The sequence below is a fragment of the Podarcis bocagei genome, assembly GCF_964188305.1.
Source record: "Podarcis bocagei genome assembly, chromosome: 13".
Taxonomy (NCBI): Eukaryota; Metazoa; Chordata; class Lepidosauria; order Squamata; family Lacertidae; genus Podarcis; species Podarcis bocagei.
Genome location: NC_138138.1, coordinates 25,134,807 through 25,148,115, shown reverse-complemented (window position 1 = coordinate 25,148,115; position 13,309 = coordinate 25,134,807). Strand labels below are relative to the sequence as shown.

Sequence of the window (13,309 nt, the reverse complement as noted above, 5' to 3'; positions counted from 1 at the left end):
TCACTCAAGACACTCCCCCCATTTTTCCCCCTCCCGCTTTGCCCATCAAGGTCCCGGAAGTTTAACATCCTGGGCACAAACACCAAAGTGATGAATATGGAGGAGTCCAACAATGGGAGCCTCTCTGCAGAGTTCAAGCACCTGGTGAGTGACACAGCATCTTTCCCCTCCCTTGCCCCCCAAAACACTCCCTGGATGCATAGTGTGTCTAATTTATCTCTTTTTTTATCTCTCTCTCCCTCACCCCCAATCACAGACGCTGCGGGAACAGAGGTGTGGTAATGGCGGAAGAGCAAACTGCGACGTGAGTGACCCAACGCAGCACTGCTGGTGTAAAATGAAATGTTTGAGAGCAGGAGTAGTTACTTCTCTTGCTCCACTGGGAAGTGCTAGTGGCAGAAATCTGTTCCGGGGATGTCCCTTCTCTCTCCACCCCCACCTCCTCACCACCCTCATTCCTCTAGGTTTTCTAAACCATGCCCCTAAATTGTTTACAGACAAGTTATCTCTTGCGAAAGAAAAAGACCAACCCTTGGGAATGGGGAAGTGGTCTCTTTTAGGTTTGACTTTAGGGAAGATCAGTCCTGTGAGCACCTTTTCAAAGGCTGATTCCTTTGTTTGTCTCTCTGCTTAAGCCTAGCTCAGCAGAACTAAAAACGAAACCAAAATTGCAAGTTGCTGCTGTGTTTTTTCCAAAGGGACAAAAAATATATACCCTAGAGAAATATTTATTATCTTCCCCCGCATTTACTCTCCACTTCCTCCTCAGGCCTCCCTCATCGTCACAGAAGAGCTCCATCTCATCACCTTTGAGACAGAAGTTTACCACCAAGGCCTGAAGATTGACCTAGAGGTGAGCCCTGGTTGTGCCGATTCCCCACAGTCCACCCACTTTACAGGGGTGTGGCATGTGTGGGTGTGTGTTACAGTTGCACTGGGAATCTACCCTGCCAGAAACCTCCTTTTGTAGTGCTGGTGTGGGTTTCTTGTTGGGAGTTTGCATTGAGCAGAATGCGGGAAAGAAACCATATCAGTAAACTACAACCTATAATTTGCATCCGCAACAATGCTCAAGGGTAGCAGTTTCCAGAAAAATGGAGGAAACGTACAACTCCTATTTTGATGGAGTATGCAGAGCTGTTTGCATATTTCCTTTCCTGCTCCCTCTTTCGAAATAAGTGGAACAGCCCATTCATGAGCTGCCATTGACCAGAATCAGAGCATTTGCCCAGTTAGCTCAGCATTCCCTGCACTAAGAATGTGATGTTCTCCGGATGGTTGTTGAACCACAACTTCCATCAGCACCAGGCGACATGGCAAATGGTCAGGGATCATGGGAGTTCAAGTGTGAAGCATCTGGAGAGTTGGCTGCCCCTGGTCTACACCGACTGGCAGTGTCTCCCCAGGGTTTCAGGCAAGGAGTCCTTCTCAGCCCTATCAGGAGATGCCAGGAATTGATCCTGGGACCTTCTGCATGCAATGCAACTGATGCACCCCTGAGCTGTTGGAATACTTGCGATGGCTCCAAGTTAAGGTGTTGCCCAGTATCCAAAACGTGGACCCCAAATCATGAAAACCTAGACTGACAACATCCATGAAAAAGAACTCAGAAAAACGGAACAGACTGAAACAATGAAGGCAAACTCTAGAGATGAAGTCTCTTGTTGAGTCTCTTAAACCTAACTGCTTGTTGCATGCCTTCTTCCACCTCCCTTTTCCCTTATGGCCATACCAGCATTTGCAGCTTGCTTCACTGCAAGAGTTGCAAAGGGGTCCCACGAGTCTCCCTACCTGAAGACAATTAACTTCATAACGATGCATAAGGACTAGAAACTTGGTGGTTTGGTCTGCTGTGAAGCAGGAGCCCGGGGGTGTTTCCTGTTGCCCAGCAGAGACCTGAAAAAGAGAGAGGCTAGTCTGTGTGCTCAAGAGCTGCTGTCTTTCCTTCCCTGTAGACCCATTCCCTCCCTGTGGTGGTGATCTCCAACATTTGCCAGATGCCCAATGCCTGGGCGTCCATCTTGTGGTACAACATGCTGACAAACAACCCCAAGGTACGTTGAATTTCCCAAACCTTGAATGGACAAAAGAGAGGGCGAGAGCAGGAGGGTGTTTTACTTGTTTTTCGTCTGGGTGTGTTGTTTGTTCCTGATTGTGACCGAGTCCCTCTCTTGGCAGAACGTCAACTTCTTCACCAAACCACCCATTGGCACTTGGGACCAGGTGGCCGAAGTGCTCAGCTGGCAGTTCTCCTCTACCACCAAGCGAGGGCTCAGCATAGAGCAGCTGACAACACTGGCAGAGAAACTGCTTGGTAACTTAACAAGCTCCTCCCCTTCTTATACGTGGGCCAACGGCAGGAAACCTTGATCAGCAGTGCAAGGGCCACATGCCCTTCCAGCCAACTTTCCGGGGGCCACTTCGCCAGGGGTGGACAGGGACAGAAGCAGAAACAAATGTGGATGTTACCTTTGTGCCGTAAGCTTCCACCTTGGAACACGCCCCTCTCTGCCCTCCTGTCCAGGCAACCAGCAAACATTATCAAACTTTGGCGGCACTTTCTCGTCAGGCAAAAACACTCAAGGAGTGTGAAGCAGATCCTGTGAGGGTTGTGGCCTTGGGGGAAGTCCAGAGAGGCCTGGAGGGGCATGAGGTTCCCCACCCCTGATGTGGGTCATAAGGAGTTGCTGTCTTCCCACCTGAGCTACCTGAGCTACCTAGCCTAGGGGTATTGGCTCTTAACTGGGAGAAGAGCCTTGCCCAGGTGCACAACCAGAAATCCCTTTTTAGCTGTGGGATTCAAACTTGGGACCAAAGCATGTGCAAAAAGTGTTGGCATGTTGAATGCCTGGAAGCCAAAATATCAAATATTCAAGCTGGCGTCAGTTTAGAAAAGCCCGGGCAAGCCTTTTAAGAATAGTGTGTGTGTTAAACTCCCCCCCCCCCAGTGTGCTTCCTTTTAAAAATGTCTTTCCTCCAAGGAACACGAGGTGACAGACATGTGGATGTTTGTATACACACACACACACACACACACACACACACACACACACACACACACTCACACACACACTTATCCTCACAAAAACCTTGTGAAGTAGGTTAGGCTGAGAAGCAGCAACTTGCCCAAGATCCCCAGTGTACTTTGTGGCTGACAGGGGTGCCAAATTGAACAAAATATGGGGGGGGGGCAAGTAAGCCCCCTCCCCATAATAAATCACATGATGTGGTGCACGCATACCATTTGAATGGCAATGCCCAACAACTTTAGGGGTGCAGCCCCCTCAAATGGGGGCTGAAGGGGCCTTGGCCTCTATGCGTTGGCTCCTATGGTGGCTGAGGGGTGGGAATGGGTGGGATTTGAACCTGGCCCTGCTAGGCCCTCGCCTGAGGCTCTAACTACTACACCAGCTCTCTTTAATGATTTTTCTTCCCTCTTACTCTACAGGCCCTGGCGTCAATTACTCTGGATGTCAGATAACATGGGCGAAGTTCTGCAAGGTAGGGGCTTTTGGAAAGCTTAGGTGCGGCCTTGGGTGGGGCCCAAGGTGCGCCTGCCGTTTTGTTCACATGGGGGCAACCTTTGCTTTTATCGCTGCAGGAGAACATGGCAGGCAAAGGATTCTCTTTCTGGGTCTGGCTGGACAACATCATCGACCTGGTGAAGAAGTACATCTTGGCCCTGTGGAATGAAGGGTGAGCATCTGCCAGAGACGTCACCGCAGTTGCCAGCATCTCTCTCTCCCCAAGAGGCCACTCTGCCTATCCAGTAAACAAAAGAAGCCCTAACAAGTTGGAGAGCAGGGATGGGGAACATGTGGCCCTATAGTGGCTGTTGGGCTCCCAGTATTCCTGATGGGAACATAGGAAGCTGCCTTACACAGTCGTTCCTCGGAAGTCGAACGGAATCCGTTCTGGAAGTCCGTTCGACTTCCAAAACGTTCGGAAACCAAGGTGAGGCTTCTGATTGGCTGCAGGAAGCTCCTGCAGCCAATCGGGAGCTACAGAAGCCCCATTGGACGTTCGGCTTCCAAAAATAGTTCGCAAACCGGAACAGTCACTTCTGGGTCTGCAGCATTCAGGAACCAAAGCGTTGAGAACTAAACTGTTCAAAAACCAAGGTACGATTGTACTGAGTCAGACCATTAGTTCATCTTGTTGTCTACACATGGAGAGGCAGTGGATTTCCAGGAAGGGGCCTCTCTTCCCAGTTCTACCTGGAGATTGAATCTGGGACCTTCTGCATGCAAAACAGATGCTGTGCCCATGGCCCTGTAGATCAGGGTTTCCCAAACTTGGGTCTCTGGATGCTTTTGGACTACAACCCCCATCATCCCTAGCTAGCAGGACCTGTGGTCAGGGATGATGGGAACTGTAGTCCGAAAACAGCTGGAGACCCAAGTTCGGGAAACCCCGCTGTATGTGATGCTGAATTGGGGCTGATAGGAATCCATCCTTACCTGGAGGGATGCAGACTCCCCATCCCTGTGCTACCTTCCAGTGGAACTTCTTGGTGGCTCCTGACGTTTGGCTTGGTGGGCCAAGGGAAAGGAAAGGAAGCCAATAAAAACCTCATATTTCCTTTCTTCCTCCTCAGGTACATCATGGGATTCATCAGCAAGGAGCGGGAGAGAGCGATCCTGAGCACAAAGCCCCCCGGCACCTTCCTGTTGCGATTCAGTGAGAGCAGCAAGGAGGGTGGGATCACCTTCACCTGGGTGGAGAAGGACATCAGCGGTAAGGAATGCCACTGCAGCTGCCTTATGCTTAGGGCTGAAGCCAGATCTTCCTTTTTATCTATTAATTACGTTTGCCTATGTGTAAAAGCTGCGTTCTTCTCAAGCCCGTTTTCCTTTTTTGGATGATGCACGCACGTATCGCAGCAGGCGAGAAAAGGACACATTCTTCCTTGGAAAGAAAGGCCTCTGTGCTACCAGCAGTTTTTGTTAGTGCTCATATTAAAAATCGTGTTTTTAACAAGATCTGCCTTGTTAATTGGGTGCAGCTTTTTAGCCAATTAACCGTTTTTAGAACCCGGTTAATTGCTCACACGTTGCAGCCCTGCTTATACCAAATCCGGGTAAATCTCAGAGTACTTGGTCCTGACTGTTGTGCCAGTCAACGAAGGAATGAAGAACACTGCCTTATACAGAGTCAGAGCTTTGGTCCATCTAGCTCAGTGATGTCTACACTGACTGGCAGCGGCGCTCCAGGTACACCAGGTGGAGGACGTTCTCAGCTCTACCTGGAGATGGCGAGAATTGGACCTGGGACCTTCTGCACACAAAGCAGATGCTCTACCACTGAGCTATCGCCCTTCCCTCTTACGCAAAGGTCTTTCTCAGCCCTGCAGAGATCCTTTAATCATTGGGATGGCATAGATTGAGCCTACAGCGTTCTGCAGGCAAAGTATATGCCCTGATCCTAAATTACCCCATACTGACACCTTACTTCTTGCAGAAGTTGTACCAGTCATCAGTTGCACACTCCTAAGTAGCATTAATGTACATTCAGTGACACCACAGCAGCTCAGCCAATGGTTAGGGGACAAGCCCATCAATGATGGTCAGTTTTTAGTTTGTCTTGTGATTTAAAAAAAAAATATTTTCAACTACCTTGATCTGGTGAAGCTTTGCTGTTGATGTGACTCTGGCTCTCTTCATTTGAGCAAGAAATTGTGCTCCTTTTCATGCTATCCTTGCAAATAATAACTGTCCCCTTTGATCAAATCTCTTGTTTACCCTTTGCCGTAGGGAAGACACAAATCCAGTCGGTGGAGCCGTATACCAAGCAACAGCTCAACAGCATGTCGTTTGCTGAGATTATCATGGGCTATAAGATCATGGATGCCACCAACATCCTGGTCTCCCCCCTTGTCTACTTGTATCCCGATATCCCCAAGGAGGAGGCTTTCGGAAAATACTGCCGCCCTGAGAGCCAGGAGCATCCCGAAGTCACTGACCCAGGTAGTTGTTGGCTTTCCGCGCTTGCTCCAGCTCTTTGGTTCTCCACTTTACAGGGACATTTTTGGATTTTGGCTTTCTCTACAAAAAGGTCTCACGCTGCTAATAAATGTGACTAGCATCCTCTGCCACCCTCTCCAAAATGCAGGAGGCTTGGCTTGTTTATTTTGATTACATCCCCAGCTCTTCCTTTTGTGACCATAACGGGTTGGTGAAAAAAGTGAACAGATGGGAAGCCAGGAAAAAAGCCCGTATGAATTGTTGCCAATTGTCATTGTTGGCTAAAGTCTGACTTGGAGCTTTTTAAAAACTAAAGAGGAGCAAAAGCAAGAACTTTTTCAAATTGAAGTTTGGCATGGCCACTGAGAGTTTTGTATTGTTTGCTGATGCTTCTGGAAACAATATGCACGTTGCTAGTGGTTAAGAAGCCCAAAAAACAGCAGCAGCAGACCCCCTCCCCTCTTGCTCCTACCATAGTTTTGGGGCAATTCTCAGTTCCCCTCTTTTCCACCTCTCCCACCTTCAAATCCTCTCTATGGAGAGGGTTTCAGAGTCATAGCATATTGAAGAGGAGATGCCCCTGCTGCTCTTCGGCACACACCAGCTTATCGAATACCTTCTCCTCTTTCCCCACCCCAAAAACAGGTGCTGCTCCATATCTGAAGACCAAGTTCATCTGTGTGACCCCGTGAGTATTTCCCTCTTTGAAAGGGTTGGGTGGGACTCCAGAGGTCCTGCACAGCAATTAGCTGGGGCTTGCTGAGAAGCCGAGCTCCCTCTCACACCTGTGCTTTGGAAACAAGAGGTCTCTCTTCAGAAACAGCTGAAGCACAGGTGAAAAAGTGCCCAGGGAGGAAGTGGTTCAATCCACCGACCACCACGCCACTGCACCCAGTGCACAAGTGAGGAACAAAATCCCGCAGGCACCTCCTGTTAAAGACATAAGGCATAGAGAGAGAAGGAGGGATCAAAGTTACTAACACGCACAGCCACACACGTATGCATAAAGATATAGGTTGGGTTTTATCTCGTTGAGAGTCAAAGCTCTGTACTTCATGGTGCAGAGCAGAGTTTGGTGGTTCTGGAGACCTTGGGGCTTTTACAACTTATAACTTGTACTTCTCTTCTTTACCCTCTCCTCTTTTTCTCTACTCCCCCCCCCCACTCCCCATGTGCCTTTCCCAGAACCACTTGCAGTAGTACTATTGAACTGCCTATGTCACCCCGCACCCTCGAATCTCTGATCCATTTTGGCAGTAATGGTGAAGGAGCAGAGGGGAACGCCAGTGGCCAGTTTGGTGAGTGTGTGGTCCGCAGTGCTGTTTTGTTTGCTGGAAGGGGGCGGGCTCTGCTCTCGTGCATCTCATTATGGAAAGGACAGGTCGAGGCTGCATCCAGACTGCCCTCTAGAAGCAGGTTACTGAAACTTGAGCTCTCAACCCTTGTCAACGTAGATTCCACAAGTCCGAGTGCCTCTGATTTCAGTGGATCGTGAGCAAGCATCGTTCTCACACACCCACCCTCCTCCCCTCCCCCTCCTCCTGCAGCTTAATTCATTACCTTCCTGTTTTAATCAAACCACAGTTTCTTGTTGCGTCCAACCCAGAGAACTATTGTCTGAGCACTCCCTTTGAACTAGAATTGCAAACCACAATTTGATCCCAGCCAGAAAGGATTCCTCCAATGGTCGTGTTGTTGTTGGGGGCTGCACTGCCTTCTGTGCTGCCTCCCAAGAGCTCCACAGCAGTGGTGGGTGGGAGAGGACAAAGGGACGAGTGCGGATTTTTACCTTTGTGGAGTAGGCTACTTCCTCCACCCACTCCATCCAGGTCAGCAAGTGGTGTTATTAGAGTTCAAGGACATGTTACAGTCATGCAAAAATATTTGGGATGCAAAGCATAGCCATCAAGGGGTATTTCCTGTGGAAAGGGGAGAGGGGGATAGATAAGAGAGGCCGTATCTGACCCTCAGGCCCAAGGTTCTCCAGCCTGGCTTTAAAGACAGTCTTTGCAAGCATAAGGCTAGAAGCTTGGAGATCTCAAGGAGTGGAATTCTACAGCCATATCTACAGTTTGTTTTGCTTATGCACGTCATTGAGGAATATGCAGAACCCTGAGCGTGCTGCAGGCTGTGAATCTATCCTCTTTCCAGGACATGTTGAACCATCTCTGACATTGGCAGGGATCCCTGCTGCTGCAGCAACTGGATCACATCCATTCAACTCTCTTTCCGTATCTCCCACAGAGTCCTTGCAAGTCTTTGACATGGAGATGACCGCTGAAAGCGCCAACTCTCCCATGTGATTGGACTCCTCCTGGGCAGCTGATCGGTTCTGCATTTCCCTGGCACAAGAAACACCTTCTACTTCTTCTTGCATTGTCGGATGAGCCCAATCGGCACTCAATCTCTGCCTCAGCTGGAGACGTTTGATTGTGGGTCCGTTGTGAGCCGCTTTCGAATACACCATCGCAGGCAGCTCCTTGCCTGAGCTTGCGTGACTGGAGGGAAAGCCCAGCTTAATTTTAGATGGGCTTCCCCCCCCCCCAGAAGAAAAAAAAATAGTTCTCCCTCATGTATAAAAGCTACTTGTATAAGGGGTGTTTCTGTTTGTCTTTGCTAGACCAAGTGCCTCTTCATGTCCACATAGCTGGCCTCCTGTACATGTTTGCTGCATGCCGCAAAAGGCTGCTTGTGCAGCTCACGCCAACTTCCAAGGTTTTTACCCAGTCTATTCGACAAGTCGTGTTGTCAAGTGTAGGCAGGAGGGGAAGGAAGAAGAAATTGTGGGGGTATCATTCTTAGATATTGGTGCAATTTTTTTCTGTTTCATTGCCCACATTAAAGCTCCATTTCTCCCCCCCCCCCCACTGGCCCACCTCTTTTTTAAAAAAAACAAAACTTGCCAAATGATGCGAAGGCGAACGTAGGCCTAGCACAGCAGCCGTTCAAGGTAAGATACCTGTGTTCCCCAGGGCTAGAGAAATGCCAGGGGCATTGGACACCTGTGCACACTTTGCACTTGGTTGCCAGCTCCGGAAATTTCTATTTTTAAAATAACTTTTCTTCCACCAGCTTTTGGCTAATTCCAATTTTACAGATAGGGAATGAAGGTTGTTAGAATTATGTGCTCACCGTTAACGGAGCAATCTGTGGCGGAAGTGGGGAATTTGACCCAGGTCACCCAAATTAGCGCTCAGTTCCCTCCCTCTCCCTCTCTCTCTCTCTCTGTCTTCTTAGGCAGGGCTTCAGGTCATTGGGGATGGCAGAGAGCTCTTCCCTTAGGCCCTTAAGCCCAGATGAGGCAACCAAGCTGAGTCAAGAGCTCAACTGCTAGATTCACACTTGGAGATCTGTTCACTCCGGTTATCTTTCTTTTTTTTTTAATTATTATTTATTGCACTTTTATCCTGCCCTTCCTTGAAGAGGAGCCCTGGGCAGCATGCAAACCTCCGCCCCTTTCCCCTCATCCTTTTATCCTCTCAACAACCTTGCGGTGTAGGTTAGGGATGAGAAGGATTCCTCCTGTGAGGTAGATTAGTGGCAGCAATAGGCCTGAGCTTTCTGGCTAAGTCAGGCTTTGCACCTGGGTCTCCTGATTCTAGCCACTGCACTCTCATCTTAGCTGTTGCGTTAGGAGCAAAGAGGCAAAAAAACCATTCCTGCCAGTGTCTCTCCTCTCCTCTCCTACCCCAAACCGGGCTTTGTTTGGCTTGCCCATTTCCTACGCTTTCCCGTTTTGTAATACTCTCGGCTGTAATATTTTTTATTACTACCTGCCCAATCATTCTCTTCACCTTCTGGGGCTTAAGCCTGAGCTGTACCTGATGCTAGTCGGCTGTTGCTTGCCTGAGATAACAATTGACAGTCCAGCATAGGAAAACTAGAACCCAGATGCTGATAATCTAGTTGTAAATCTCAGCTGTTGGGCTTGTGTGAGTTCATAGAATCGTAACCTTGTAGAGATGGGCGGGAACCCAAAGGAGTGAAGGAATCACAGCTACAGATTCCTTCTTTGCAGGGGGTTTGTATTAGGTGACCCTTAAGGTCCCTGTCAACTCTGCAATTGCCCAGTGGGCTCTCCCAGCGCTGAGAGAGAATGATGCAACAAGTATTTTCCAGTATTACTTAGAGGCGTTGGCTAAACAGGAGGCAGTTCATGGTCAGAGCTGTCAGACTGATCTCTTTCCCTACACCAGACTTCCTCAACCTGGAATGCCGGCTGGGGCTCATGGGAGTTGTAGTTCAGCAACCTTTGGAGGGAAAAGCAGGCCCTTGCTGTTAAGAAGAGAACTTGCCTCCTTCAGAAATGTCAAGCCTTAGAAAGTGTTCCAACTAGTGCAAAGCTGCCCTCATTCCAAAATAGCTTATATACCCCAAATTCTTAGTACCAAGCTTTACCACCGCCAAAAATTTCCTATTTTTTTCCTCTATAGCTAACTGCTCCCCAGAGCGTAAATATCTCAATAGTATGTTTTGTATATTTTATTGCTGTATCTACAGGCTTTAAACTTTCTCTTAAATAAATAAATAAATAAATAAATGTCCTTAACACCACATTTCTCTGCTGGAGATGAAGCATTGGGTACTTGGTGTGTTTGTTGAGCTGAGAAAGCAGAGTGGTGTGTGTGTGTGTGTGTGTGTGTGTGAGAGAGAGAGAGAGAGAGAGAGAGAGAGAGAGAGAGAGAGAGAGTCTGTTTGAAAGCAATTTGACTTGGAGATGAGATGAGTTGGATCTTTTGTCCAAATGCATAGATGAGGGGCTGGGTTTTTTTCTGTGCTGTGGGGCCAAAACTGTATTGAGGTGATGAGTGGAACCCTGTCCGCAGTTACCTGGATGTAAGTCCCATTGAAATTGCCAGGGTTTACTTCAGAGTAGTTGTGTAAACAAGATTGAACTATTTGGTGCAGGTGTTAAGTTTTGTTCATTTAACTATGTTTCTACCTCACTCCATTAACTTTTTACTTTTTAAAGGTGGTGGGGGTTTTCTTGGAAGAAGTATAAATGAGATTTTTTTAAAAGTGCTTTAGGTACACTTTTAGTAAGTTTTTTTGTGTGTGTGTACAGAAGGTTTGTGGCACATCCACACCACAGACTTAAACTCGTTTAACAGCCAGACCTCTTCCCAGGGAACTCTGGCGATTTTAGTTGTGTGAAGGAGATCAGAGATGAGGGGAGATTAGGAGACCTCCCAAACAACTAAACTGTGCAGCCTGTATTTGTTGCTATGGGACTGAATCCCTCCTGAAAATAGCATCAGTCTGGAAGCACCCAGGACCCCACCCTTGTGTTTGTTGCATCATACTTGAAAAGGATGCCTCAAGTTTTTCATGCTGAAGCTATTCATGCATCCTGCCAGGTAGGGTCTCAAGTGCTAGTCCATAAATAAGCAAACAGAGGTTACTAACTTTGGGGGGGTGTTGGCACATTTGGAATTGTGAGACAATGCTATGGGTACCACTCCCTCTGGTTATTTCTCTTTTCTGAATCCCACCCCTGGGTCATTCTGTCCCAGGTAGACTGATGAAATACACACACACACAAAGTTTTTCCTTGGGGGAGGGGGCAGGTAAAAGATGGATCCAGCAGAATAGTAGTGAGGAACCTTCTTTGGCCCAGATCTTTATCTCCCCTCCAGCACCATGGACCAACTTTGATATTTGAGACTGCACAGGTCTGAATTCAGCACTGTAGCATGGGGCAAGGTACATGGGTTCTTGGGGGCAAAGAAAGAAACAGGGGAGGGTATCATTGATTCTTCCTGAAGGCATCTAGTTTGCAGGTGTTTGTGTTTGCTTGTCTGGAGATTTGCAGGTGGCCACTACTGGGGCGGGGGGGGGGGGAGCGGGAAGCAGAGAACCTGTAACGGGGAAGTGTCACAGTTGTTTGGTGGCTATGATGCAAAAAGTAGAAAAGGCTCGATAGATTCATCACCATCATCATCATTTGTTATTTGTACTCTGCCCATCTGACTGGGTTGCCCCAGCCATGCTGGGCAGCTTTCAACAGAATATAAAAATACAACAAATAGAAAGGATGTCTGCCCCCCCCCCCAAGGTGTGATCTGATAAGGGGTGAAGCCCCAGTCTGGTTTATTATAAGTGTCTCCTTATAATAAACCATTTTCCCACCCCAATTTCCCAAGCTGTCATTGCCCATCATTTCTGATCTAGCAAAGCTGGAGAGGAACAAATTTTGTAAAAACCACTATTTTTGGAAGAGGTGAAGTGCTGCTCCCGTGTGGAGAGCTGGAATCACTGCAGCTATAATTTAGCGGTTGCTTCCAGGCAGACTGTTTTGTCAAGCTATAAGGACGGGCAAATCTCTTCTGTTTCGGTTCCTCATTTTTTCAACCTTAACATTCAGTTCTTCACGTTTGCATATCAGTCTGTGATTTACTTATTTTTAAAGAAAAGCCCTTGTGAAAATTCTTCAGCATTTCACTTCCCCATCATTTTCCTTACTCCACCAAAACCTGATTTTCTGGGAAAGATGTGTATCCTGTCTGTCAAGAGCTGGTGTCATAAATAAATCACATAAAGTAAACTCTTCATTAGAAGAAACAAGATCAGCTCAAGAGCACCAGCCCAATGGGCACAGTAGCTCTTCTCAGTAGGTCTTGCCCCTATGAGGCAGTTGTAGGGGCAGTTGTAGGGGCTGGAGGTCCCTGCCTTCCCACAGCTGCCTAAATCGCCCCCTTCCAGGTTCTTCCAAGCAACCTGAGACTAGCCCTGCAAATCTGTGTCTGTTCCTCCCTCTTCATACCGCTTCTGGTCTTGGGAGCCCAGTGGGGAGGGGAGATTGTTGCAGCAAGAAGGGGGGACACCCTGGCTCCTTCAGCAGCCTGACTTATCTCTGCCTTTTGCCCTGCAGCCTCCGCTTCTGTCTCTGATTCTGGACTTCTTTCTGCCACAGACTCCCCCTGCTCACCAAGCCCTGTTACCTCTTCAGCTTCTGACACCTGCTCCTCTCAGTCTTCTTCCTCTGACCACTCATTGTTGTCCCGCCACCAACTCCCTGACTCTTAGCCTTCTTCCCTTTGGGGTTCCCCAGCTGGTGCCTCCCACCATTCCTCTTTGTCTAGCCAGTCAATGACATCACCCTCTGCAAACCAGTCTGGTCTCGCCTTCCCTGAAGCAGGGTGGGAGCTCTGTCCAGACAGTCCTGGGGAAAGATTAAGCATTAGGCTGTTCTTCTTCCTCGTGCTGAATGAGTTTAATACAACTGCTATTGCAATTGAGCTTTAGCCACAAATGTGACCCGCACACCTAATAATAGTAGGAGGATGCAAAGCAAGGCAAGGAGCCCTTATCACTGCATACATGCCGCTCCCCAGATAAACCCTAAG

General features: G+C 48.3%; 1 protein-coding gene across 3 annotated transcripts in view; it reads left to right on the top strand.

Annotated features, from left to right (window-relative positions):
• The window catches only part of STAT3 (signal transducer and activator of transcription 3), a gene marked incomplete at its 3' end in the record, with an annotated part of 42,133 nt that extends 31,595 nt beyond the window's left edge, over positions 1 to 10,538 (top strand). Inside the window, exons 13-24 of one of the 3 annotated variants that reach the window (XM_081166311.1) lie at positions 51 to 144; positions 257 to 304; positions 770 to 853; positions 1,956 to 2,054; positions 2,179 to 2,314; positions 3,449 to 3,501; positions 3,602 to 3,696; positions 4,598 to 4,737; positions 5,754 to 5,966; positions 6,609 to 6,651; positions 7,149 to 7,261; positions 8,208 to 10,538. In XM_081166311.1, coding sequence (XP_081022437.1) covers positions 51 to 144; positions 257 to 304; positions 770 to 853; positions 1,956 to 2,054; positions 2,179 to 2,314; positions 3,449 to 3,501; positions 3,602 to 3,696; positions 4,598 to 4,737; positions 5,754 to 5,966; positions 6,609 to 6,651; positions 7,149 to 7,261; positions 8,208 to 8,266 — 1,177 coding nt within the window. Of the gene's footprint in view, positions 1 to 50; positions 145 to 256; positions 305 to 769; positions 854 to 1,955; positions 2,055 to 2,178; positions 2,315 to 3,448; positions 3,502 to 3,601; positions 3,697 to 4,597; positions 4,738 to 5,753; positions 5,970 to 6,608; positions 6,656 to 7,148; positions 7,262 to 8,207 lie in introns of those variants that run through there. The other 2 variants (XM_081166310.1, XM_081166312.1) reach the window with 2 other exon arrangements.
• Positions 10,539 to 13,309: the final 2,771 nt, after the last annotated feature.